At 42.8% G+C, this 27,457-nt stretch overlaps 1 protein-coding gene, 1 long non-coding RNA gene and 1 other non-coding gene across 10 annotated transcripts in view; 1 reads left to right on the top strand and 2 right to left on the bottom strand.

Annotated features, from left to right (window-relative positions):
- LOC143829901 (uncharacterized) overlaps positions 1–13,088 on the bottom strand; it is a 90,854-nt gene extending 77,766 nt beyond the window's left edge. For both annotated transcript variants that reach the window (XR_013228279.1, XR_013228278.1), the window contains exon 1: positions 12,945–13,088. This is a non-coding gene — a long non-coding RNA (uncharacterized LOC143829901). The remainder of the gene's footprint in view (positions 1–12,944) is intronic.
- Positions 1–23,322, top strand: part of DUSP8 (dual specificity phosphatase 8) — a 113,209-nt gene extending 89,887 nt beyond the window's left edge. For all 7 annotated transcript variants that reach the window (XM_077321485.1, XM_077321484.1, XM_077321479.1 and 4 more), the window contains 4 exons: positions 16,331–16,497; positions 20,595–20,754; positions 21,325–21,448; positions 22,140–23,322. In XM_077321485.1, the coding sequence (XP_077177600.1) occupies positions 16,331–16,497; positions 20,595–20,754; positions 21,325–21,448; positions 22,140–23,253 (1,565 nt within the window). In that variant the 3' untranslated portion in view covers positions 23,254–23,322. The remainder of the gene's footprint in view (positions 1–16,330; positions 16,498–20,594; positions 20,755–21,324; positions 21,449–22,139) is intronic.
- TRNAS-UGA (transfer RNA serine (anticodon UGA)) lies at positions 8,533–8,607 on the bottom strand. The gene has a single exon. It is a non-coding gene; the product is annotated as a tRNA-Ser (tRNA).
- Positions 23,323–27,457: the final 4,135 nt, after the last annotated feature.

Here is a 27,457-nt window from a genome sequence, read left to right as displayed (position 1 = left end):
TCTGGTCACCCTGATAAAATGAAAAAGGATATTATGGAGAACTGGTCATTGTCCACCAATGGGTGAGCTAATCAAGATGATATAAACAGTGGTGATCCATTTGTTACTTGAGAAAGGAAAGTGGGTTTGATTCCCTTGCCCCGCCCAATCATGTAAGGAGGGGGGAATAAAGTCCTAAGTGTCCTTGCCCACTTGACTTGAATAGTGAGCTTCAACATCACCAGAAAGGTATTTCGCTGTTCCAGCTTTTGATAGCTACTCCCTAAATTATTTTAGCCTGCACAGAAGGTTCCCGTGTTTGTACATGAAGCAAGATAGTGTATTCTTTCATATTCTCCACACTACTTGTGATCTCCCATCTATAAAAATGTTCTTTCTGCAGGAAAAAATCTACAATGCAGCCTTGAAGCTTGCATCACTGCTTCTAATGTTGTACTTGATATACGAAGAGACTAACAATTCTCTTAGGTAAAATATAAGCCTAGTTTTGCATAGCAACCAAAGCATAAAGCTCACATTCAAGAAGGATCTGCTTTGTGTGGAAACTGAGGTGCTAAATCTGGGCTGTTGTCTCACACTTCAAGAACTGGGTGGCAGATAACACCTCCCCCCTCCCCCCCAGCAAAAAAGGAATCAAAGCTGAGAATGCCAAGGAACTTGCTAAGGCAGAACTGAGCAAGTTTTCAGGGGCTTCAGTTTCAGCTAGTAATGGAATGTACTGGCCTCCCTTCAGCAAAAAATACCCAATCCCCACCAAATTAGAAGATAGATGCTAGAGGGAATTTGCTAGCAGGACCTGGGATTTCCCCAGAGATTGACTATGCTTTGGTTTTTGAACACACATCACCTTATATAGCTTATCATATGACTTTGCCCCTGTTCATTTTCTACTGGATAAAAACATTGAATTACGTGACATCAAATTGAGGGGTGGGCTCAATTACTGTGATTTTGAACTCAGGAGAGGAGTGATTAACAGAGGCCAAATGTTGTACTCTTGAGGGTATACCTCAACCATCCACATGAGTAAAATCCACAAGGGAATGGCAAATATTTGCTGGAAGTGTAAAGAAATTCCAGGTACTTTTTTTCATCTCTGGTGGACTTGTGGCAAAGCTGAAAGATTCCAGGTATAGATATATGACGGAATTCAGGCTCTTTTAATTCTGAAATTCCGGTTTAAACCAGAGGTTTTCTTACTAGGACTAATGGAAGAAAAAATGGACAAGCAATATAGAACCCTGTTCCAGTAGATGGTTATAGAAGCAAGGATTGTTTTTGCTATGAAATGGAAAGCCTCGCAAATACCAACAACAGAGAGCTGGCTATCAGGAAGGCTTGCTGAGATGGCCAAATTGACTACTTTACCAAAAGAAAATGGAATAACCCTCTTTATACAAGATTGGAAGCATTTATTGTATTGGAATTTTTACAACTAAGACAAAAATGACTTACTAACTAAAGGCTTTGAAAATTAAGTTTAATAAGTTTAACAAGATAATATATATGTACTAGGTGCCAAGCCTGTTGCATTCAGGAATACAATGGGCGCTAGATTAGGGGGGTAGAGTGGAATAACTCTGTGGTCAGCCTTCCCCTCCCCCCACGACCTGGAAAGGCCGCAGGCAGCTGTTCTGGAACTCACCGGCCGGGGCAGCTCTCACGCAGCAGGGATCTGTAGCCTCCAAGCCTCGGAGGGAAGTGGAAGGAGGATGGGGTGGTCAGGGGTGGAAGGTGGAAGGCGATGGGCTAGCTACTGGATGGACAGGCAAACTGTTTGGAGGAGGAGGCAATCAAGGTGGGACAGCCACCCTGTGTGGGTGTTAAGCGCTGAGTGGCACTGAAGCCATGAGACACGCTCCTCCTCCAAGGCTTTACCGGAAATATGTAGTGGAACAGATTAAAGGCTTGCATTATGAGAAGATAGAGGAGAAAATGGAAAATAATTATGGTGTAATACTCTTGCAGAAAACTGTACTTTCAATGTTGTTATTTCATTTTTTATTTTGTTTTTCCTTTTCTTTTTCTAAGACTTTGTTTCACTCTGCTATCTTTTATTAATGAATTTTTTTTAGTAAAAATAATTTTAAAAAATACCAGATGAGGACATACACATTGATAAGGTTGATAGAGTATACTCAAAAGTAGCAGTATGCAAAAACCAACAGAGAGATATACTGCTAAGTTTTGACAGCAAATAATTTTTTTAATCCATATTTCCATGGGATAATTCAGAAATTTGCTTGTGTAAGAGTTCAATCAGCAGTTTATTAAGAAACTGATAATTGATTATTACAAGTATTCCATGTTAAAATTCCTCCAACAAAGGCAAACTCAGATTAGCCATTTTCTGAGGGTGGAAAATCAGTAGTCCCTCCACCTTCTTCTTCTTTAACTTACAGCACCAGTTGCTGTATTCTGCTATAAGGCATTGTCCAAAAACATAAACATAGAAAACATATAATATATAGTTACATCATGAAGAAAGCTCTTTATTATATGCACAAGAAAAATATTCATATGTTTAAAGTATAACCTTTATACTGTAGCTTTCTCTTGTCCTCTTCAAAATTTTAGATGATTTCTATTACTAGAACATACAGTAGCTTAACCAGTAGTGTTAATAAGATTCTTTCTAAGACAAAGAACTATGTTTTTTTTTTTCTCATGTGACAGATAAGCAGTAGTAGAATTAGGGTTTCCAACCTCTAGGTGATATACTTGAGAGCGCTAAAGGTGCTAACAGAAAAAATAGCTAGCAGAGTGAGAAATCATCATTATTTTATAAAGTAAGGTCTGGGTTTTGGAAGGAGTTGTATAGAGGAAAAAGATAAGTTTCAGCTGTTTTGGTTGGCTTCCAGCAGCACCATAAAACGTAGATGGAAACGTGTAATTGGGACAGGAAGTTCCAATATAGAGATGAAAGTCAGGTGATCTCAGTTACTGATTCCTGCAACTCCTTTAAAGGAGGAATTATAGCTTTTTTCAAATGAGTTGGATTAGTTATTCAAGAAAACAATTGCTGTTAAGTTTCTCAAAAATAGCTTTGTTTAAATATGCAATATAAATTGAATGCAGACATATTTATAATCTCTAAAATTAAATCATTACCATTATCAAACACACCAAGTTAAAGGCTGCTTTTCTATATAAAAATAGGGCCTTGAAGAAATAACAAAGCTTTGAAGTTAAGCATTATGAAAGGAAATTATGTCATATATTTATCATTGTGGGCTTTCTACTCGACTCAAAGAATCATCAGAAGCTGGTTCAGGAGTTGGCAGTCTAACAGCGCCAGATCGTATATACGATTCTACTCTCTAAATGCTATGAGCATTTGAGCATTTACTTTCTGCTTCATTGAGAAACACTGTTCTGCCTGTTCTATAGAAAGTTATGGACTCTTCGAGGAAGGAATCTAGGGTTGGGTTTAAGAGGTATGAGGGGAAGAATCATTGTGTGAGAAGCTTGTGGTGGCTCTTGCCTGCCCTGCAAAGAAGACAGGAATACAAAATATATGATATGACTGTAATCAACATATTCAAAAAGTGTCTGGAGAGATGGTATGTGATTTTTCCCAGGCAATATATAAACCATTATGTGAAAACAAATCACATATCAAGGGGTGCTCAGGTATCCATGGCCCTCCTCTCCCTTGATTTTATGTTCAGATTACTTAGAGAAGAGAAGGAATTCTTAGTAGTAAGCTGAAAGCCTAAGACTTGTAAGTCAACCTTTGTTGTCCTCTGCCTCAAGAACTGCACAGAAGACATCTGTCAGAGCTCTTGGGACTTTCTTTAGAGTTTTCCCAAACAGCTGCTACCATCTGGCTCATGCTCATCAGATGAGAAACTGATAAACTCTGAATGAGTCAGTTGGAAGCTGCTACTGGGGAAAACTGCAGAATGCTCAGAATGCACATGTGGATCTTTTCCACATGTTCCTTATGTAGCTTTAGACCTTTCTGCCACAGATTTAATGAGAGGCCTTTATTGAGCCTCTTCATGCCCCATGTTAAAGGTACATGTTCACTTGGCAGAAGTAGTAATAAATATGTCTTCAAGATTGTCAGGGGTTAAGGTACTGAATAGGATATCTAAAGAGGCATTCATACAACCAGACTAATGTGTTAAGAAAGTGGGTTGTGTGGATTTATGAAGAATTACGTATAAGTATGAGGCTGTTCCATAGGACTTTCTTGGCAAAATTTTTACAAGGTAAGTTGCCAGGTCATTTCTTAACCCTCCCCATTTATCTGGCCTTGGGACTGGCATCCCCAGATGTGCATGGCTGGGTTAACGTGGCAACAGTTGAGCCATATGATCACCAGAAGTCAGACATGACTGAATGGCTAACATAATTGTCAGTGAGGCTACATTTCATAATTTTCTTAAAGTACTTTAGAAGGGGGTATGCTCAGTGAATAGACTGGTTGCTAAAAATGGAGTCCTGCACCCAGGAGCATTATTTTCCATCGCACTGTTCCCAAACTCCTGTAAAGTCATAGACACTTGTAATTTTCTTGTCATGGGTTGTGTTAAAAGATGCCAGCATTTTTCGTGCGTTAGGGCCCAGATCTGCGCACACTCACTCCACAGATCCAAGTTTGCTTGGTATTAGAAACTCTATAAGCCAGGTAGACCATTTGGACTCAGTTGTGAATGTTGTTGTTTTGGCCATTCTTGGGGTTCTGAACAAGTCAAGGAATCTATTTCTATTCCAAAGCCTGAGCCAGATCTCCTGGTGGAGAGAGCAACTCTAAGAAATCTGAGAACTCTTTCCACCCACACTGCCCCATATACAGATTCACTCCCTTCTCCTAATTCCACTCATGCCAGAAGAATACCACTCCTGGGCTATACAGCCTGACAGTTTTTTAAAAAACACAAATATACAAGGCCCAAGACTATTTGTTATAGTTTTCTGGCTTCATTTGAAACTAGAAAAGCAGCCAGCATATATTAATAGAAGCAGGCCCATCATCCATCAAGTCTGGCACTGAGTTTGTTGCCCTGGTGATTTCTGTGTAAAGCTACATTTGGCTTTTTAAAATTAAAAAGAAACTAGAGGCTGTAAAGCTACTACTGTAGCTGAGAATTCTCTCTCTGTCTCGCATACACATACAGCGACTTTTTCGTCCTTTTTTTTTGCCACTCTATCACTCTCTTTCACATTAACTTTTCTCCTTACTGTTTCCCTTTGGAAGTCAATCAGACCCATAATTTTGCTTTCCTAGTCCCTTGTTCTTCTTCCACCCCTTCTTGCTTAGATGTTCTTGTTCTATTCGTTATTTATTTTATTTTATTCTATTATTGAATCTCTAAGCCGGCCCTATTGCCTCGGCGTGGTTTACAACAATGATAATTACAATAACCATTAAAATCATTAAAACAGTTAAAACGATTAAACTGTTAAATTGACCAAACAGTAGACTATGTCCCTATTAAGTTCTTCTCCTTGGGGTAGGTAGTAAGAGCTACCTGGACTGCAGCAGGGGCAGGCCCTCTGTTGTTGGTATGTTTTGTTTGTCCAGACTGGCCTGAACCCTCTGCCTACTTTCTTCAGGCCTGTCTCCCCCCACCCTTGTTCCTGTAGAATAGCGGTCCCCAACCTTTCTCAGGTCACGGACCGCCTCCGGGGTGAGGGGAGAGCCGACGGCCCAGATGCTGCGAAAACGCGCACGCGCAGTTGCTGCGTATGCGTGTTTTCACCACCAGGTGGTGCTAAGGCACATGCACGCAGTCACCGCGCATGCACGTATTCGCCACCATGGGGCGCTACACGCATGCGCGGCAATTGTGCGCATGTGCGTTTGCGTCACCGCCGTGCCGGCGGCTGCGCCTGCCTCTTCCCTTCCTTCTTGCTGCAGGTGGGGGGAGGCAGGCGCGGCTGCTGGCGGCCCAGTACCATGGCCTTTGCGGCCCGGCACCGGGCCGCAGACCAGGGGTTGATGACCCCCACTGTAGAAGGTTTACTTGAGTTGACCAATTCACCTGTTTGTTTAAATCTCATATGTTCCTACGGCACTGAGATAGAATTTTCTGTGTATAACCTCTCTACAGTTTCTTCTATGCCTGACTTAATAAACACGTCTTTGTCAGATTGTACTTACAGTGAAGCCTTTCTCAGGAAAGGCTAGTTGATAATGGAGGATATAGACTATGGGTAACATAAAATCCTACGTGCTGCTTCCCTCAGTGAATCCTGCTTGTGCTTCTCATATGCCCTGGTATGTCTGGCTGCATGTGCACTGACAAAGCTGGCAATGGCTCTGCTGACAGACAAATCCTGGAAAGGAAGATAGGGTTGCTAGGAGAATGGCAATAGGTCCCATCCTGCTTTGGCTCTGATGTCATCTTGTCTATGCTGGGAGGCTTTGACAGCCTCTGCTGCAGTAAAGCTTTTAATAGAGCACCTTGTGCAACCAGAGCAGCTTTTTACAGAGTCCCTTATGGAATGGGCTTTTTGGAGATGTTTCTCTATCAGTGAAGCAAAGGGTACAACTTGACAGGAAGTTCTTATGGGAATACTGTATAGGAATATAACATTTCTCTATGGGCTATGCCCTAAGACTGGATTTGCCAAGAGCAAATTGCCACTCTGCATGATCATAATCCCCTGATACAAAGTTGCACATGAGGCCTCATCAGCTTTCACGCATCAGGGCTTTCAACCAAAACAACAAACCAAAGCCAAATATGCCTGGAAACAGTACCTGCCCCCTCAACTGGTGGGTGAACTATGAACAATCTTTTAAAAGGTGTATCCTGTTTAAGATATACCTCACTTCTGGACTGGGAGGGGCACTATAACACTGTTGTCACCAGTGGAACATGGTTGCCTAAGGAGAGCCTGCTGCATAAAACTGTGTAGGAACTGAGGACAGCCCTCACACACTAATGTCTTTAGAATCTTCCTTAAGGGAAAAATTGAACAGGTGGCCTGACGGTACAACAGACAATACTACATACTCCTTCCATGCTTTATTTAAACCATACTACATCCATGCTCTATCTAAATAAGCTGGAGATGAGATGGTATCCCTTTATCATAGAATCATAGAGTTGGAATGGACCTCATGGGTCATCTAGTCCAACCCCCTACACTGTGCAGGACACTCACATCCCAATTGCTCATCTGTTGTAACCTGCCCCCCCTTGAACCTTCACAGAATCAGCCTCTCTGTCAGATGGCTATCTAGCCTCTGTTTTAAAATTTCCAAAGATGGCGAGCCCACCACCTCCCGAGGAAGCCTGTTCCACTGAGAAACCGCTCAACTGTTAGGAACTTCTTCCAGATGTCTAGATGAACTTTCTTTTGAATTAATTTCATCCCATTCATTCTGGTCTGTCCCTCTGGGGCAAGAGAAAACAATTCTGCTCCATACTCCATATGGCACCCTTTTAAATACTTGAAGATGGTTATCAGATCCCCTCTCAGTTTCCACTCTAGGATAAACAGACCAAGTTCCCCCAACTTTTCTTCATATGTCTTGGTCTCCAAACTCCTCACCATCTTTGATGTCCTCCTCTGGACATGTTCCAGTTTGTCAACATCCCTCTTCCACTGGGGTGCCAAAACTGAACACAGTACTCCAAGTGAGGACGAACCAGAACAAAGTAAAGCGGTACCATCACCTCCCGTGATCTGGACACGATACTCCGTTTGATACAGCCCAAAATCCCATTCGCCTTTTTAGCCACTGAGACACACTGCTGACTCATGTTCAATGTATGGTCTACTAAGACTCCTATATCCTTTTCACACATGCTACTGCCAAGACAAGTCTCCCCCATGCTTAGAAGCTACAGTGATCTGAGAATGGTGTATAGATAATCAAATCATAGTGCAAACTATTTACATTGCAGATTCCCTGAACTACCTAGGAGATTTTCTGGATTGTTGCTCTATTAGCCCTTATGAATGGGAGATCCATTTCAAGTTTCTTGACCCAGTATTCAGAGGATGAGGATTGGCCATGATTGATCTTTCTGCAAGGCAAGCAAACAGGAAATACAAGGCCTTTTTTACTCTAGCTGCCTGGGAGACACTTTGGAGAGACTCCTGTTCAGTATTCTTCCCTCTCTTCTAGTAGTAGTCCATGTCCTCTGCAAAATGAGGGAGGAACAGTCTCACACCATTTAGATAACACTCTTTTGGCCTGGCAGGCCTGGTTTCCAGTTCTGCTCCCTATTTCCCATGGGCCATTTCTACAGATTTCCCCTATATACTGCTCTACTTTCCCAGGGGACAATCTGCCAGCCCAACATAATGGTATTCACCTAATAGCCTGGCTTGTTTAAGGATAAACCATTAGTAATAAAACCATGATTGCACTTACATGCAACAGATATTCTTTGAGTGGTCAGCTGTACAGATGCATCCCACACATGAACACACAATGTAGTTGCTTCATACTGAGTCAGGTCATAGATCTACCAAGGTAAGTAACTGTCTTGTTCAAACTGGCAGTGGCTCTTCAGGATCTCACATAGAGGCCTTTTGCATTATCTGCTGTAATGCCATTGTAACTGGAGATGCCAGGGACTGAACCTGGGACCTTCTGCATTCAAAGCAGAAACTCTTCCATTGAGCCACACCCTTTCCCTCCTACCCACCCTGCTGTGAACTCTTTCAATCTGTTTTGCTCTATGTGTCCAGCCATGGCATTGAGGGATGCAGACAGAGCATTAGAACTCTTCAGAAGGCCTGCCCACATGCAGTACCTGTGTTTGACTGTCCAGGTGAATATTTAAAGAACCTCAGACTCAATCCTTGACATCTCTAGTTAAACATCTCAGAGCTAGCCTAGATTGAGAGGCAGCAGATCCTGAGCCAAATGGTATAGAAAGAGAAAAATGAGGTGCTTATCTAGCAAGAAAGGGGCATTTAGGTGAGGAATGCATGAACCCACCTTCCACCACTCACTGCTTATCTCCCAGCACAGCCCCCCCTCCCCGTGCTTTTCTTCCCAGCTGAGTCCCAGTACACATGGAAACGAGATCTAGAGAGGAAAGCAACCAGTAGGAGAAATGAGTCCTGCAGTGTGGTGGTTAGCTTCTTTTACTTGGGACTTGCTTTGGTGGCACATATACAAAAATTGGAAAGTTTAGTAATCCATTCCCCATTTTCTAAGTAACTTTGGCTAATGCATGTTTAATCATACAGACTGGTTGCATCTCAGTTGGTCCTTACGTAGCAGGCCTTGGGAAGGCACCTGCTGAGGCTGTCAGGACCTGCTACCTGAGCAGACCATACTGGACTACTGGTCTGGCTTGCTATGAAATATTTTTTTATATTATTATTATGGCTGCCATTTGGTGAAAAGTTAAACTGTGAGCAATTAAATCTACATACATTTGCATATGAATAAAACATTGAAAGTAAAAGGAATACTTGCTTTGTTTTGAGGGGATGAATGTATCTGTCATTACAGGCAGCAGCCTCTTCTAATACAGTACTCATCTGCAGTTTTTATATTGAAACATAATATTTTAATGTGTTTCCTATAGAATTGTGGGGAGCTTTTTTCATTGCTAAAAGATATAAGTAATGCACAAACTAGAGGGTGCTACCATCATTGGTAGGACAGTTCCCAAGCTGGGTATAGGATAGACTATTCTAGTACTTCCCAATACCTAAACTTTGGCTCTTCAATTATTTTTCCTCCTCTGAGTCCAAGAGGGGAATTACACTTGCTAACACACACTCTTTCAACCTAGTGATTTATGCTTCCTTGTGAAGTTGATGCAGTGGTGGGGCGGAAGGCAGATTGGAGTAACCAGAGCTCATGTGCACCTGTGCTAACCTTGTTTCATTCATTCTGATTTAATGTCCCAGTTGAGGGAGTGATGTCATGCCTAGAATGAAACACAGAGCTTCAAGCTTTGTTGCAAGGCACTTTAATCCTTTGCATCCCAAATTGATGAGTCCCTGTAAAAAGTTTTAGTATTTCTTAATGGGCTTATTCAACTGTAGAGATAATACTACCTTACCAAACATAGTGTGACCATTTCTGTAGAGATATCGATCAAGAAACTGTTAGACTGAATTAGCTTCTAAATATTTATAGATATATTTAAGCCATTTTTATACTGCCTTTCCAACTGATCAGGGTCCCCAAAGTGGTGCATTTGAACAATTTAAAATTTTTAGAATTATGAAATAGTTCAATAAAACCCCAAAATACCAGAACCAGGGAAGGGGGGGCAGTAACAGTTATTGGGAGTATGCCAAACAAAACAGTGTTCACCTGCTGGTGGAAGACACCAGTTGAGGAAGTCCGACCAATCTCCCAGGCCATTGGGGATTACCTGACAGTAGATGCTTGTGTGAGATTATAGCCAGGTTTACCCTTCTACTGGAGGTGGTTGCAATGTAGCTTCATGTAAGATGTGACCACAGGATTGGGCCCACAGTAATAGATTTAAACTACATGAACTGACTAGATATTAGGGGGGAAATTTTCATATTCAGAGTAGTTCAGCAGTGGAATCAGCTGCCTAAGGAGGTGGTGAGCTCCCCCTCACTGACAGTCTTCAAGCAGTGGCTGGACAGAGACTTATCCTGGATGCTTTAGGCTGATCCTACATTGAGCAGTGGGTTGGACTAGATGGCCTTCATGACCACTTCCAATTCTATAATTCTATAAAATGTTCCTAGCCCTGGCACCTCTTATGGCTTTGTCCCTTGATGTTTTAGTACAGTTGTAGGTGTATTGATATTACCTAAGAAAAAGTAACTTTATATGCCTAATCAAATGCCACCAAGGGGCAATTCTTCATTGTTATTAATACATATGCAGCTAGAAATTAAATGAAGAGTTACAATTTGCTGTACCTGGTATGCAATACTGGCATGATCACAAATATTGCTTGCCTAATGCCGTGTTGATATTCCTCACTTTTCTAGCTCACCTCAAATGCTTATTTCCAAAAGGTAGAAGCTATATTTTTCTTCTTTCAAGTTACCTTTTTTTAGCTTCATTTTTAAAATCTTAGATATGAGCATTCCTAATATATATTGGGATTGTTTACAAATAGTAAATGATTATTAATAATTAAATACTGTCAGAATTAACACAAGAATTGGTGTGATACTGATGTTGGGTGGTAATTTATAAACACCTTTTCCCCTTACCTCTAGTAGTTTAACATAATGGCCAGCAATCCATGTCCATAAAGCTTTCCAGTGGTAAATCTCCAGCACTAGAAGAAGAAGAAGAGTTGGCTCTAATATGCCACTTTTCTCTACCCGAAGGAGTCTCAAAGTGGCTTACAGTCACCTTCCCTTTCTTCTCCCCACAACAGACAACCTGCGAAGTGGGTGAAGCTGAGAGAGCCCTGATATTACTGCTCAGTCAGAACAGCTTTATCAGTGCTGTGGCAAGCCCAGTGTCACCCTGCTGGCTACATGTGGGGGAGCAGGGAATCAAATCTGGTTCGCCAGATAAGAAATCTGTGCTCCTAACAACTACACCAAGCTGCCTCTTTATAAATAAATAAAAATAAACAAAAATGCTTGGCTGTAGAGGCATGGAGAACATCTCTGCCCTGAGGACAATGAAAGCTCATTCCTGCAGTTGCTCTGGGCTCTGGAAGTGCTCCAAGTGTGTTGGGGACAAATCCTGATTCACCCCCATAGTTGAACTACACTTCAGGTGCCTTCAGTGATCAGTATAATACCAGAAATAACACATAAGAGTTCGTAACAAGCACAAAATTTAGCTAGTTACCAAGACCTGTCAAAATGTGTTGATTCTCCCACTACAGTTGTACCCAGGCAATGTAAACTAAAAAAGCGACTAGTTCTGTGATGTATACGTAAAGTGAGTGAATCTAACATTCTTATTTTGCTTCTGCTGAGGAAGGCCATGAATGATGTAGGGCAGCGAAGCCCCATTCTAAGCAATGCAAACCTTATACACCTCCTTAAGTAGCCATTGTGCACACCTGTCTAGCATATATTCACACTCATAATGTATTTTTAATGAAAATAGCATATATAGGTAAAGGTCCCCAGTCATTACCGTTTACCCCCCAGCAAGCTGGGTACTCATTTTACTAACCTCGGAAGGATGGAAGGCTGCGTCAACCTTGAGCCGGCTGCTGGGATTGAACTCCCAGCCTCATGGGCAGAGCTTCAGACTGCAGGTCTGCTGCCTAACCACTCTGTGCCACAAGAGGTTCTTCATATATAAATATGAGATGCTTACTGAGAAGAAAAATCTTTCTGTGTCTTTCAGTGCAATCCTGAATGGGTTATATCCTTCTAAGCCCATTGATTTCAGTGGACCTAGAAGGGTGTAATCCTACTTAGGACAGTGCTATTAGTGTCCAAGCTGCATGTTGCTTTCCTTGATTCAATTAACAGGCATCACAAGTTCTCAAGAGGTTCTTAGCTATTAATGCTAGAAGTTGATGGTTGTGCCGCTTACTGCTAGCTAGTGCTCTCATGGCAGTTCATGGAATCTGTACTGACTTGGAATGCTCTTGTCTAATTAAGCCATCCAAATAGCCAAGCACTAGATTCAAAATATCACAAGGCAAACTATAATTAATCATCAGACTTAATAGCATATAATTTTTCCATGAGGGAAATTTTAATTCAGGGGCAGTTCCACCAGATATATCTTTTTTTTTAAAGCAGTTTTCAGTTGATAATACCTCTGAAACCTGCTGTTTCTGTTACAGTATATATTACTCAATTAGCAAGCAATTAGATGCAGCCAGGAAGCATTTTGCAATGATGTTCTTTTACATTTACACTGGGGCGAAAAGCAAGTCTGCAGTAGGGGCTCCACTTGCCATTAGGGCACCCAGGATATTTGTCCATTTTAACTGCTGTTTCTACTTCAGTTACATCAATTCCATCTAAATTGAACTGATACATTTTGCAGGTTCATCCTACTAAATGTTAAAAGTTTCAGATTTGCTGTCACTCACCTCGGGTATTTGCATTTGATCAAATTAAGAACAAGCACAGTTTGGACGGTGCTCAGTTGTATAGTGTTTTGCTGTATCCAATCTTGAAAAGTCAGTCAGGGGTCCCCGTTCAGAAATGAAATCCTGCCGTCTCTGTCCAAATACCTCCACCACTTACCCAGTGTGCAGGCTTGCTTTTCTGATTAGTGTTGTACACAGGGCTGTTTAATCGCCCAGCCACTTAGGCACACAATAGAGAAGAGCTCTGTGTCCATGCATGGGAGGAAGGAGGAGCTGTTGAAATGCTGCATGTTTCTCACATTGATCTGCTTCAAGTATAAAGGCCTGCAGCTATGTATGCTATGTTTCCACCAGATACTACAGATGACGGAGGCAGGGCAGGGCAGAAATCTACCACCAATAGATCAGTGCTTTGAAGAACCCTGGGAGTGATTGCTCAGGCCAGAGGTTTTCAAACTGTGTTCCAGATTGGCCTGTTATCCTTTGAAGCTTATTGGGGTGCTTCAATGGGAAAAAAAATCAGTATGGCAGATGGGCCTACCTGTTAAACCAGGGCAGAGTCTGCACTTACTTTCTTTATTCCATTGTCAATCCTGTTGAATTCAGATCGCTTTGAACTCGGGTCTTCCTCTCCCCCCCCATTGAAACAGGAAAGTCTTCTGCACGTGGTTAGGGAGGTTCAGAAGGTGTGTGTGTGTGGGGGGGGGGAGCCAAGCCTCTTTCTTTCTTTTCTTGAAGGGGGGGGGAGCCAGTCAGGGAGCCTCTTTCTTTTCTTGGAGGGGAGGGGGAGAGGATTGAAAAAGGCAGAGGAGGAGGAAAAATCCAGGACCGACAGAAGTTGAGAGAAATTAGGGGCTTCTCCTTTAAGGCAAGCGTGTCACATGACCAGGTGTAGCCTATCAGAGGTTCTCTACCATGGAGTTTTCTTTCCCAATCCAGAGCTTTCTTTCTCAAGCTGGATATTCAGGCTTAAAAGCAGTCTGAGATATCGCACAATAAATGTAGGGTCACTCCGGATCAATCCTTCTTGCTTAAGAAAGAAAATTAAAATCGCCCAAAATCCAAACGGAAATCGCATTCTGTGTAGAGGGCAGGGACTGAATCGATCTGGGGTTGGAATAAAATCTCCATGCAGTTTACACCCAGGTTGTCTGTCCTCTGCCAATCTTCACTTGCAATGAGCAGCTGAGGGAGAAGTTTTCCAATTTACAGTCTTCATCCACCCAGGGCAATCCATGAGGACTGACCAGTGCCTTTTTTCAGAATGGAGACCCGGTTCACACATGAAAGAGAATGAGGTAGCAGAATTCTAAGGTAATAGAATGGACTGCAGCCCTTTAGGTTGCAACTGGCAGATTTCAGCTTTCAGTATGCTGCCAAGCAAACAGAAAATGCATACAGTTCCACCCTTCCTTTCCCCATACTGGGCTAGTTTGCTCTTTGCAAGGAGATAGATCAGGAGTGGCCAAACTGTGGCTCTCCGGATGTTCACGGACTACAATTGTTGTCCCTGGACATCTGGAGACCCACAGTTTGACTACCCCTTGGATGGATAGAGAAATCAGATGTGTATGAAAGATGCCTCCGCATGCCCCCCAGAATATACTACTCAATTTCCTGCAGTGCACAGGGTTGTTGTGGCCACTCTGCCAGGGGTTTATCAGTGAGAAGGTTATTTCCTCAGGGTGGAAAGTCTGACAGCAACTCGGCCCCCTTCTAAACCATCCCATAATAACAACACTGGCTGCTGTTTCTCTGGTGACACATGTCAGCTAAAGATCCCATTGATCCTATTTGTAAAAGAGGAGTAAAATTAGTCCTTGGAGTCCTGGCCAGATTCCAGTGCTGGTAATTTATTTCCTGCCTTCCTAGCATCATATTCACAAGTGCCACTCTACCCTTGGCAATTTTTGTTTTTAATTCCATCTTGCGAGTTTATGTGCTCTCACCTACGACTGCCTTGTCACTAAGACTGAGCTGCCTTGCAATTGCTCAGAAACTGCAGGCTAGACCAAACCTATGCTGCTTGCTCATGAAGTGAAATTTAAGAGTTATGTGGAAAATACTTTATCCCTAACTGAAGAGACCCTGGGGGGTTATGGTAGGCAGCACAGGCCCTTTGCCATATTGGCATTCACTGGTGACACAAGGCTAATCCCCAACTGTAGGTGCTGTAATAGGAAGAGAACTGGCAAATGGCAATCCAGCCTCTCTTTGCTGCTATAGTATGGTCTGAAAGAATGAGGCGATGAATGGATATGATAAATGAGCTGATAACATTGCTCTCAGATTTAAACTGTGAATGGTTATAGGGGAAAGCACACTTGAGCTGGAGTTCAGGGCTGATGACAGCACTTTTGTAAGCATCATATGTCTCTGGATTCAGACCGTGTATTTGTTTCCCAAAGTGTAAATGTCTTGACTTGGGTATACCATTGTGGCCTCGAGGCAAATAGTTATTTTGACATAACAATACATTTACTTAAGTGAGTTAATTAACTAACTTAATAATTGGTTGACAGCCCATAAAAGAAGGCCATGCAGCAAGGGTAATGCTAAAGTTGGCATGAAGGAAAGATAAGGCATTGGCTTCAAGGGAGTCAAGAGGCCTTTAAAGGGTTGGCACACTTCATGGGTTGCTGAAAGGCCTGACATTGTGATAGATGAGGAGGGCTTACAGATTCTAGGGATCTTCTAAACACACATATATGCAGATGGGAGCTCACTGTCAGTAGAAGCCCACATTGCCATGAACTGTACTTATCTTTACACCGCCCATGGCGCCGCAGGCACCACGGACTAAATAAAAGGGTAAGGCATTCTGGGGCGGGATGTGTCCGGGATGAGGAAGGGTCCGGATTGGACCCTTCCTCCGGACAGACGATTGGTCTCTCCGATTCCCAGCCCCAGCGACAGCTCGCAGTTGCTCCTTTGCCAGCCTGATGCGTCGGAGGCCGGCCGCAAGGGAGCCGGCTGCCGGGGGCTCCCTGCCCACCGCCAGAGAGACACGACGACGAGGGAGCCGACGACGACACACCGCCACCTGAGGGAGCCCCCGCCGTCACAACGCCCACCCGGAAGAATGTCAGTACCTAGCGCCCGCTGTATTAATCATACAGCGGGCTTGATTACTAGTTCTCCCATAAAAGTGAATAGCACTCATTCACTTCTATGGGAGAATGTAAAGCACTAAGGTTCATATGCCCTCTAGAGGACAAGAGTGGTAAATGGCACCACTTGAGTTCCACTTTTGCTAAAGACTCACAGTGAGACCTTGGACAGGCCACTAGCTCTCTGCTTCAGTTCCCTGTCTGTGAAATAGGACTTGTAAATGATAACGTAAGCAGTTTTTCACAGTTTCTGTATCTTTCTCTGTCTTTCTCCAGGGGGTTTTGCCACCTTCTCATCTTGCTTCCCAGGACTCTGTGAAGGTAAACCTGCTGCCATCCTGCCAATGAGCATCTCTCAGCCATGTTTGCCAGTGGCCAACATTGGCCCAACACGCATCCTGCCTCATCTTTATTTGGGCTCCCAGAAAGATGTCTTAAATAAGGTACATCCCAGTAAAAAAATGTTCTTTCCTTTTACAAATTGCCATTTCTTTCTCCCACCCCTTACGAGAGTTATGAACTTTGCCTGACAAATTATGTATGTTACCAGTGAGGGAAATTGTACATTGTCCAATTGGGGACAGTAGTGTCTTCATGGACCGTTGTAGAGAAAGACTGCGATATAATTAATGGGGTTCCTTTGAAGTGTAAAGGACATTAGCAGTGGTATCATCAAGACTGCAGAATTCACCATGAGAAGATTTATTGTTGGCTGAGTTTGAATATGCAAAGGAGTAAAGCATCAGCTGCTTAAAGAATAAAATAGTTTTATTTAGAAGAGAAACAACATTGTATAGAAAGAGGAGAGAGCGATCTAACTAATTGCTCTGTTGTCTTCACTCAGTCTGTTCTGTTAGCAAGCGGGGGGAGGGGGGAGTGTGCTCAAAAAAGTAGGAAGTCTCCAGTTGAGCCAATCAGGTCACAGGAGGAGATAATAATGGTTACATAGTAGAGTCTCCTTGGAGGTACTCTTCTATTTGTTCTAGTTGATTGCTCTCAGCTTCTGCATCTCCTTCTGGTTCTTTGGGTTCTGCTGGTGCTTCATATGTAAAGTTCATGGTGCTCAGTTGTACTGCTTCAGGAAACTATACTCTATTTTTCTTCCATCAGTGTAGATTCTTTTATGTTAATTCTTTCTGTGTTTGTAGGTTTTTCCTTTTTGTCAATGTAGACTGTGTTTCAGGACTTTATAGGTTCAGTTCTCAGATTAAGGATCCTATATCCTTTACAACCTAAGGCATATCCTTCAAAAATGCCCTGTTCAGTTCTCATATTCATCTTGCTTCTTTTCTCCTTGAGAACATAGACATAGGCCTTTGACTCAAACATTTTCAGGTGGTTCATGCTTGGTTTGTGTCCAATCCATAGTTCTTCTGGCACCTTTTGTAGGCAACCTATTCTGTAAATAAGTAACAGTGTTAATTGCCTCTTCCCAGTATATTTAAGGTAACTATGCTTCTAAGAGTATGCATTGCTCATTTCAGTTAGGGAGTAATTCTTCCTTTCTGCTATGTTTTTCTCCTCTGGAGTGTATGAGACTGTGAGCTGATGTTCTGTGCATTATTTAGCCAAGCAGTCCTTCATGTCACAACTCCATTGTATGCGCGAAAGACCAATTGTTTTTTTTAGAACCTGTTGCTTACCACTGCAACATATGCCTTGAGCTTCTCCAGTACTTGGCTTTTCTCCTTGATTAAGTAAGTAACTGTATACTTTGAAATATCCTCCATAAAAGCTAGAATATATGTGTTCCCACTAGGGCTCTCTGCCTTGGGCCACATTAACCATTATGAACCAGTTCTAGAAGGCGCTGTGGCGGCTATTTTTATTGTGAATTTTACTGACACTAGGTCTCATTCCTTTTCTCATTCCAGTCTCTTTCAATATTGCATTTGGTTATATGTATGCTCTTGGTCAGGTTCTGGCTCTCAAGTTGGGAAATAGCATTATTATCTCAATGTCTAAGATGTCTATGCCATAGCCACTCTTACTGAAACCAAACTGTTTGCCAGTTGTGGGACATAAAGACCATTTTCAGTGCAAATCCCTTATTTTGGCCATATGGAAGCTTGCATTTTGCAGAACCTGACCCATTGTCCAAATACCATATTTTAGTTTGGGTTGCACCTAGTATCAATACAAAGCACTCCTTTAAGGGTAGCTGTATAAAAACTTCCCTTTTTGTCTGTTTTGGAAAGGCACCCTTCTTCTTGGAAGCATTGCTGTCCTTTTTAAAGTCTCCTTGGTTTCCATATAAGTGGCAAATCACCTTGCTCTTGCTGTTTATATTCAGTGCCATTTGCTCAACATTTGATTCCCTTGTATTACTGCAAACCCCCAACTGTTTATGCCTATATGTCTCTTCATGTTGGCTGATTACTTCAGTGATTACTTCCCTTTCCTTCAATTTGGGATATATCATTTTCATAATTTTTGGCAAACTAATTAATAAGCGCACATTCAGATCCTGCAGTGGACTCTATTTGCCAGCACTTTGGAGTTGTTTACTTAGAGTAATTATTTGGTCCAAATGGTAATGTTCCTTTCTCTGGCATTTTGATGTTAAAGAGTCTCTTCTGGAAGTAGAGCTGGCTTTTCAGAGAGGAAGTAACATACAGCCATTCTAATTCTGACCAGATTGTCTTTGCTATCTGTATTTGTATGACTCTCAAAAAGTCTCTCAGTCAGCCCCTTAATTATGGCCCTTCTTGGCTTTTCATTATCAGAATGCCAGGTCCTCTGTCCTCCCTGCTTGTCATCTCCCATTTGGTAGTCTAACAGCATGCAACAGTCTCATCTCTAGCAGGTAGCATTTCATTCCCTCCTTCCAGATCAAGTAGTTAGTGCCTTCAGTAAGCCTCTCCAGGTGGGTAGTCATGCTGAATGTTGCAGGAAACTGCCATTTTGTATTTCTTCTGTGTCTTCAATTTCTCAACATGAATGCTCACTCTGCACTGATAGCTATGTTGGCAAATTTAGAACAATCAAAGCGAAGCACCAGGCTGCTTAAAAGAACAAAATAGTTTTATTTAGAAGAAAAACAACTTTGGATAGAAAGAAGAGAGAGAGAGAGACCTAATGATCTGTTGTCTTCATTAGTCTGTTCTGTGGGCAAGCAGGGAAGAAGTGTGTTCAAATGAACCGGAAGTCCCCACTTGAGCCAACCAGGATACAAGAGCAGATAATTTGGAAAATATTAGGAAGCTCTTGATCTAACTATGCTAAGCATGCATCTCCTCTGAAGCCCACTGTAGGATATTCTTCATATCTTTTTTGAATCATGCACACTAAAGATCTTGCATATTCCAGCACTTATGACAGGCCCCACCTGTGTTTTGTCAAGTTCCAGTGCCAGCCAGGCTAAAGAATAACACTGACCTCAGCTCTTCCATGTCCACGTCCAGTGCCAGATGATGAGGTATTAAGCTTGGCATTCAACTGCCTGATTATAACAGGAGGTGAGGAAGAGTATAGGCACTGCAGACCACATCTGCAAGCAAAAAGCCTTTTGAAAATGTCCTCAAATGGACAAAGATTTATATTGCAAATGGTCAGGGGGAGGGAGCAGTCAGCATCCTTTTAAAAAGTACCAGAATGCCTGGGCCATGATACCATATATGGAGGAGAATTTTGCTCAAAGAAACCATAATTGCTGTTTAAAACTAACAGTAGATGTTTGTAGTCAAATGGAAAGAGTGAACTGGGCTGAATCTGCTCTTAACTTTGTTAATTCCATTGTGGATCTCGCTGAATCTAGATCAATTCCGAGTCTTCCTCTTCCCCCCTCCCCCCATTGAAACAGAAAAGTGTTCTGCACGTGGTTAGGGAAGTTCAGAAGGCGGGGAGCCAAGTGCAGCAGGAACCTCTTTCTGGGCAGCACTGGAGGCAGCAGAGACGGGAGAAAAAAAAAAGAGGCAAATCTCTACAGAGAGAAGTTAGGGTTTTCCCTTTAAGGCAAGCTTGTAGCCTGGGAACAAGGAAGCCTTTGAACTGAAGCCTTGGCCAATCAGGGATAGATGGAAGTGTCTAAAGTAGAAGCAAAAAAAGGGAGAACATTTTATATAGGCAGTAATCAGGGGAATAAATGTCAGGAATGCCTACTTGGGAACTGGAATAGCTTCTGTGGAACAAAATTAGGATCATTACTTATCACAGTGATACCGCTCAGAAACAAAGGAGCCATGAAAACTCAGGAGACTACAGTGATATTTATCTGTATTTGATAAATGGGGGAGACCTTATTATTCTAGATGTTTCCTTCTGAACAAATGTCTTCTGTTGCTCTCTTGTTGTGAATCTGAGGTTGGCTCCTGGTGGAAGTCCTGTTTGTTCCCTTGTGGCAATAGCCAATGAATATTCTTCCATCTTTTCTATCATCAGTCAGTAGTGCCAAGTGGGCAGCCCAATGACACAGCCCAGATGAACAGTGGAGGAAGGAAAAAGAAAACGGGGCTTGCATGGTTGAGGCCTTTGGGGAAATGAAGGAAAAGATCCTGCAGGCAACTGACCAACATGTACTCCTTATCTTTCTCTTGTCCAGGACCTGATGACTCAGAATGGGATAAGCTATGTCCTCAATGCCAGCAACTCGTGTCCCAAGCCAGATTTCATTTGTGACAGTCACTTCATGCGCATTCCTGTCAATGACAATTACTGTGAGAAGCTCTTGCCCTGGCTGGACAAGTCCATTGAGTTCATAGGTAAGATTACTTGCTAGTCACTGGAAGCTTAAAAAATAAACGCTCTGGGCTCTAGGGTGCTTTTTTTTTGGGGGGGGGTTGCTGTGAAAAGGATCCCAAGTGATAGTGACACTGTTCACACACGTGCTTCTGTTTTGTTACTGACACTATTTTCAACTATGATGTGTGCAAAACATCCAGTCTACCCTTGGGAGACGTGCTTTATACAAAACAACTGAAGTCTCCAGACAGCTAAATTCTCAAGACTGATGTAAACCCATGGTGTCACCAGAGAGACAACTACTACCATTTGGGATAACAAAATACATTTTTATTTACCTGGGAGCTTTTCTTTTTCAAGAACGGGCACATGCTGACTCCAAAGGTTTTTGGTCACCTACTGTCTGACCCTTTGAACTGGAGGTGCCAGGGACGGAACTTAGGAGTAGATGCTGCGCCCCTGAGCTGTAGCCCTTTGCCCCAGTGGCTTGTGTCAATTGTATGACATGTCGAAACGTAACTTCCCGCTTTGGAAGAAAGCTGCTCTGGTTTCTTGCTTGGAATAATGAAAGCCATTTCCTCATGCTGCAGATAAAGCCAAGGTGTCCAGCTGCCAGGTGATAGTGCACTGCCTAGCAGGGATCTCCCGATCAGCCACCATTGCCATCGCCTACATCATGAAGACCATGGGCATGTCTTCAGATGATGCCTACAGGTGAGTTGGTGCTGGAGAAAGGATAGTTAAAGGTGGTTTTTATCCAATCAAGGGGAATCTTTCTTGTGGATTTAGGCATAGGCAGGTTTTGATTATTGTTTTAAAGAAACTATAGGGGATGTTATTTTAAATATCACATTTTGCTATTTTGCTATAAATATCACATTTTGCTATGCACCCCCACCCCGTATAAGATGGTACAGGTTGATGAGCATAAAAGAGCCATAGGTACATGCTGTCTCCTTCTAGGCAAGGAGTGCTTGGGGAGGCTTGGACAAGGATACAGTTGTTCCTTGGCCTCCTTAAGAAACCAGAGTCTTGGTGTACACTTAGGATACTGATTTGCATAGCACTTGGAATCGTTGTAGCCACTTGGATTTTGTAAGGTGTTTAATTCATTGCAGTGGGCTAGCTGATCACATCCATGTGCTGTTGGGTTCCTCATGTCTCAATGCTTTTGTGAATACAAGGAACCAACACATCCAGATAATACCAGTGGCTGCTAACCATGCACACTGCTGACTGATAAGCAAAAAGCTTTAAAGCACCGCATTGCCTATCCAGTTTTTTTTAAAAGATGTCTTTAGCATCTACTAACTAAATGTTCCCAGAACTAGAGTGTAAAGGAACTGGAGAATCCCATTGAATGTAGATCAAGCAATAACCACAGTTGTTTGGTTTGCATTGACAGGTTTGTCAAAGACCGTCGTCCTTCCATATCACCCAACTTCAACTTCTTGGGTCAGCTCCTAGAGTATGAGAGAAGTCTGAAGCTCCTCAAAGCTTTGAAGGCCCATGGGGAGAAAATTGAGGGGGAATTCCAGGAAGACCAACTTGAAGCACAGGGAGGCAACAAACACCTGTCTACCTCAGAAAAGGCCGAGGAGGTATTTAAAAGCACAAGTGTGGAGATCTCCTCAGTTGACTCTGAGAGACCATCAGGAGTTCACAAGGTTGTCTCACCTACAGTGCTACAGCAAGGACTCAATGGGCTGCACTTGTCTTCTGAGCGTATCCAAGACACCAACCGGCTGAAGCGTTCCTTCTCCCTGGATATTAAGTCGGCCTACACTCCGAGCCAAATGCAAGATACCCAAGAACCCACAGAGGCAGGAGAAACCCCCAAGCTTTGTAAGCTTGACAGCCCATCAGGCCCTAATGGCACATGCCAGTTCTCTCCTGTTCCAGACAGTCCAGATTGGCCTAGTGGTCCTGACTTCCTTCTAGAGGCCAAAGTACGACAGAGGCGGAAGCATCGACACCAGGCGGGCTCCCCTGCCCATGGGCTGAGCCTTAACTTCAGCGGCGTTTGTGCCATGCATAAAAGCACCAGCATGGAGGACAGTCTCAAGCAGACGCTTCGGCTGAGCCTTCCCAGTGTGGGGCAACAGCTGGCCCAGCCAGTCACCACCCCAACCTCTGCAGGCACTTGGGGGATGCATTTGGAATCCCCCAGCACTCCTTCATCGGAGAATCCCTGGTACTTCAGCACTGACTCAGCCTCAGGCAGCAAAGGCAGCGGCAGCGGGACTCTCTTTGCCAGCACCACCACCTATTCTTCCTTCAGCTGCAGCACAATCCAGGCAAGTTGTGAGATCAGACTGAGGGACAAGCAGCGAGGGGAGCAGCGGGATGTGCGGCACAGCTGGCACGAGGACAGCGCAGCCGAGAAGCAGTTCAAGAGGAGAAGCTGCCAGATGGAGTTTGAAGAGACCTTGTCAGAGAGCAGGTCTCGGGAAGACCTAGGCAAAATCAGCAAACAGTCTAGCTTTTCCGGCAGCATGGAAATCATAGAAGTGTCCTGACGTTCACCATGTGAGATTTGAGAACGTGTGTGTGTGTGTGTGTGTGCGTGCGTGTGCGCGCATTGTTCAGTGGGATGGGTGGGTGGGAATGCTGGCAAGATATTTAACTGGGGAGAAGCAAGGCATGGGTGGGGGCGGGAGTATTATTTATATGCCTGTGTGCATTTCCAAAGTGTACACATGCTAAAGTGAAGGCAAAGCTAAATGAATCCGAAGTCAAGAAACATAATGGTGCATGCTTAGTGCCCTTTTTCGCTCCTACCTCCACCACCAAGGTGAACCACAGCCACATTCCCTTATTGGCGGGGGCAGCGGGGAGGTTGCACTGTATCAACTCTCTAAATCCAAAGTTCTTTTCTTCCATTTACCTCCCACAAAGGAAAGTGGGAAAGTTGAGGTTTGACTTCAAAATGTGGTGGAAAAGAAACTGGGGCAGAGGTAAACACCTTAGCCAATTTACTTTCAGTGTAAAAGTTCTTCTGGTGAGAGGTTATTGTCAGAGCAGCAAATTTGCAAGAGGGGGAAGTTCAAGGGAAACAGGTTATTTTCTTGTAGGAGAGCATTGCCCATAGTTAATAATACATTCCTACCTTACCTATAGGAAATGGCTGATATTTTGCTCATGCCCTAATCTCATCACAGGAAGGAAGTTCCCCTTCTGTTCCATCTTGGGTGGATATTGTATATCGGTTGCTCTTCCTTGATTGGGGTGCAAAAACCTAGAGATGATTTTTATTGGCTCCCCTCTGTTCCCAGCCCATTTTTGCCATACTGAGCATGCTCCTTTGTGTTTCTTTGGCTAGTGTTCTTTAATGCTGCCTTACAGCAGCTCTATACATATATAAATATATATTATATATAATATAATAGAGAGAGAGAACACAAAGAGAAGGTTTAAATGGTTTTACTACAGTTTTTATTGAAACAAATGATATTTCAACTTTTCTTTTTAATTTATTTGAAACTGTTCATTCTGGCAATGATTTTCAGACAATGTAGGGGAGGTACTTTCAGCTCTCTTTTTACTGTACGTGGTATTTAAATGAAACACAAGTTTCAAAGCAATATCCTAGGCCTGTGACTCCTTCTGTAGCTCACGGCAGTGATGCAGACACCCCAAAAAGTAGGATGAGAAATCTTATCTGTGTGTGTGTGTATTGTATGTGCGCGCACTTTAATTTAAAAAGAAAAGCAAGAAAACTTCCAACACAAACTGAGCCAGGAATCTTAATTCTTCTTTCTTACTTTGTATTTCTCTTGCATCTGCAATCAAAGCCATAAAAAGTTCTTCTTTCTTGGGTTGGGTGAATGGAAGCAGGACTGGGCTTGCAAGGGCAGGCATCTGCTGTAAAAGGAAGGTGTTAGGATCTGTATTCTAGGGAAAGGAGGTGGCAGCAGGCTGCCTTGATAAAGCTGTGCTTACTGAATGTTCTGAGTTGCTCTCAAGAGCATATAAGATGAGGGGGTTGAATTCCCAGGGCATCAGTCCCTTCCAAATAGCTCAAGATCTCTCCCAGATTAATTATAGTGACAACATATAGGCTATTCCTTGTCCTTACAAAGGGGGAGGGAGCTGTAACATGGCCTTTCAGATACTGTTGTCATTTGAATAGTGTCAAACCCAAATGGGAGAGTAAGCTCAACAACCAAAACCTGTAGGAAAAGATGGCAACAGTTTTTGATTGGATTATGTTAGTCCGGCATCAGAATAAATTCCCTTCAAGTTCCTCAGAGCCGCTGAAGGGCAGTGTCCACTTGCAGCGAAAGTAGAAATAAAAAACGGATAAACGTTCCAGTTCTACAGCATGAATCTTTCATAGGGGGTTCCCCAATAAGTGTGAATCAGTTGTGAGAAAGAAGCCCAAAGACAAAGCTGAACTAGAAGAAGACCAAATGAAATAGCCTTTTGAGGAAGGAAGTTCTAAGAAGGACAAGCCGCATTTCATTCTCCATCCCCTCCTCACTCCAGCGGCCGTCTCCCCAGCCCTCCTCTGATGTGTTGCTATGAAGAGGCGCTTAGACATATATCTTTTCTTTTCTTTGCACAAAAGAAATCCAGTTCTTAAAGTCTCACTTGATTACCACACTGGGGGAATGCATGGATGGAAGAAATCTTCATGTCCAGGGAACATGGAGGAGATAATCATCCAGCATGTGGCCACAATTGTAGCAGGACGGGCCCAGTATTTTGGCATGTGAATTAATGAAGTGAAATCCTCCTTAGAATGAAAAATATAATAATACAGTTTAAAACTGATAATTCACCACTCTTCAATAGAAATCTCCCAACTATGGGGTGCCTCATTCTACATTGTAATTAGGTTGACCTTTAACAAGGGAAGAATTTTAATTGCTTTCCATTAGTTGCAAGAAAACGCAAATCAAGCATTAAGGTCCTAATGCAGATGCAGAAGTCACTGAAATTGGCAGCCTACTTTAAGAGTAGAAACTTTTGTGAGCTCCTGTACAAATAGGCCCAATCATATGGAAAACCTCTATCACACTTGTTCATATTCTTGGTGGCCACTAATATGGACGTTGCCACGTGGCTTGAGCTGTTAACTTGCTATGTAGCTGACCGATATTACAACTTCACATGAAGCATTTTTCAGATATCTGTATTAGGATTCATTTTTAAAAGTGGCCTTCAGTGGTACAAGATGTGGTTCTAAAGCAGGAGAACATGCACTCAGATAAGGAAATCATCATAGACGTATTAATAATTCACTGATCATAGTGGAAGATCTCAGCAAGGACACAAGAGTGGGCATGGATGATTTATGTTTCCACTGTTGGCCACACTGAACTTTGACATCCCTTTTGAGGATTAGCAGAGGCATCAGCTCAGAAGCCTTCATTACAAGGCACTGCAACACTGCCCCACATTTGGGACACAGGCACAGAGCTGTCACTCAGCACATTGAAAGCACATTCTTTCCCCTATTTGTGTCAGTGAATTTGTGTTTTCTTCTTTCATATTATATGCTGGTTTTTGAGCCAATACCTCAGGGTTGTTTGTGTCGCTTTTAAAAGGGGGGAAATGAAATCCTTTCCGTTCATTTATTTTCCCATTTCCTTTCTTGTTTAATTTGTGTGTTGTTATTTTTTAAATGGTCCTACACAAGATTTTTAAAAAGATATCTCAGGTTCAAAAACAAACATAAGCCACAGGGAGCAGCAATAACATGTTGTTGCATCAAATTGTCTGTTCCTTGCCTGTAGTAACTACTGTCTGTATACTACAAAGAAATAAGGCAGAAACCTGTTAGACTTTTTAGTAGTAATTGCTTTATCAGGATAAGTTTGGATTAGATGCTGCAAGCTCAGAAGTGATCCCTTTGGACCTGTATAATGTGTTGGAATTAGTGTGGCAGAGGGTCGGGGTATAGTTTGCCTCCTACATTGAGGTTTGAATCAATTTTTATTGCTTTTTGTTCGATCCCCCTTAGTGTTCAATGTCAAGGTCACAACCTTTGGGTTCAGAGGATGTATTAGGAGCATGAGGGGCACATTGGTCCCACACAGTCACAAATAGATCAGAATCCCAATTGCACCCATAAGGTATGAAATGTCATTCAGTTACGTAGCGGGGTAACTAACTCATCTGAGTACGTTTCCCCTAGTTCCACTTATTCTCCTCCGAAATATGTATATGCATGACAAAATAATTCATTGACTCCTTAAAAAGGGCGGGGGGAAGCACAGAGCAATTGTTGACTCCCTGTAGCAAATATTTTTCCCAACTCAAATGTTTCAGGCGAGCAAATTTTCAGCTAGTAGTAACAATGTCATAACCTTGTCCCTACGTATCTTATATCATTGGAGTTGTTAGATGCGTGGCCCATGCTTCCTTTGAGGCACTCAGGCCACTGTATAGAGTTCCAGTTGATCATCACAACTATATCTCTGGATGTTACCCAGACTTCATTTTACTGTATTTAGGATTTAGACATGGGCAGAGACAGCACAGTGAGTGCTTTCCCAACCAAATCCAGAGAGTCCTGCCAAGCTGAGCATCCAAATTCATATCCAAGTTTAAATAGGCCCACATTGGTTATTTAAAATGTTCCATTAAAAATTACCATTTTTATCTGTTCTGTGCCTCTTCTGTGGAAATAGCAGGACAAGAACCTTGTGATCTGTAGCTGATGGGAACAGGTCTCACTTTCAGGAAGAATGCTTTACGGTAAGCTGTGAAGCACTG

The sequence above is a fragment of the Paroedura picta genome, chromosome 2 (genome assembly GCF_049243985.1).
Source record: "Paroedura picta isolate Pp20150507F chromosome 2, Ppicta_v3.0, whole genome shotgun sequence".
NCBI classification, from domain to species: Eukaryota; Metazoa; Chordata; class Lepidosauria; order Squamata; family Gekkonidae; genus Paroedura; species Paroedura picta.
Note: the sequence above shows the minus strand (reverse complement) of the source record. Positions and strands in the feature narration are given on the sequence as shown.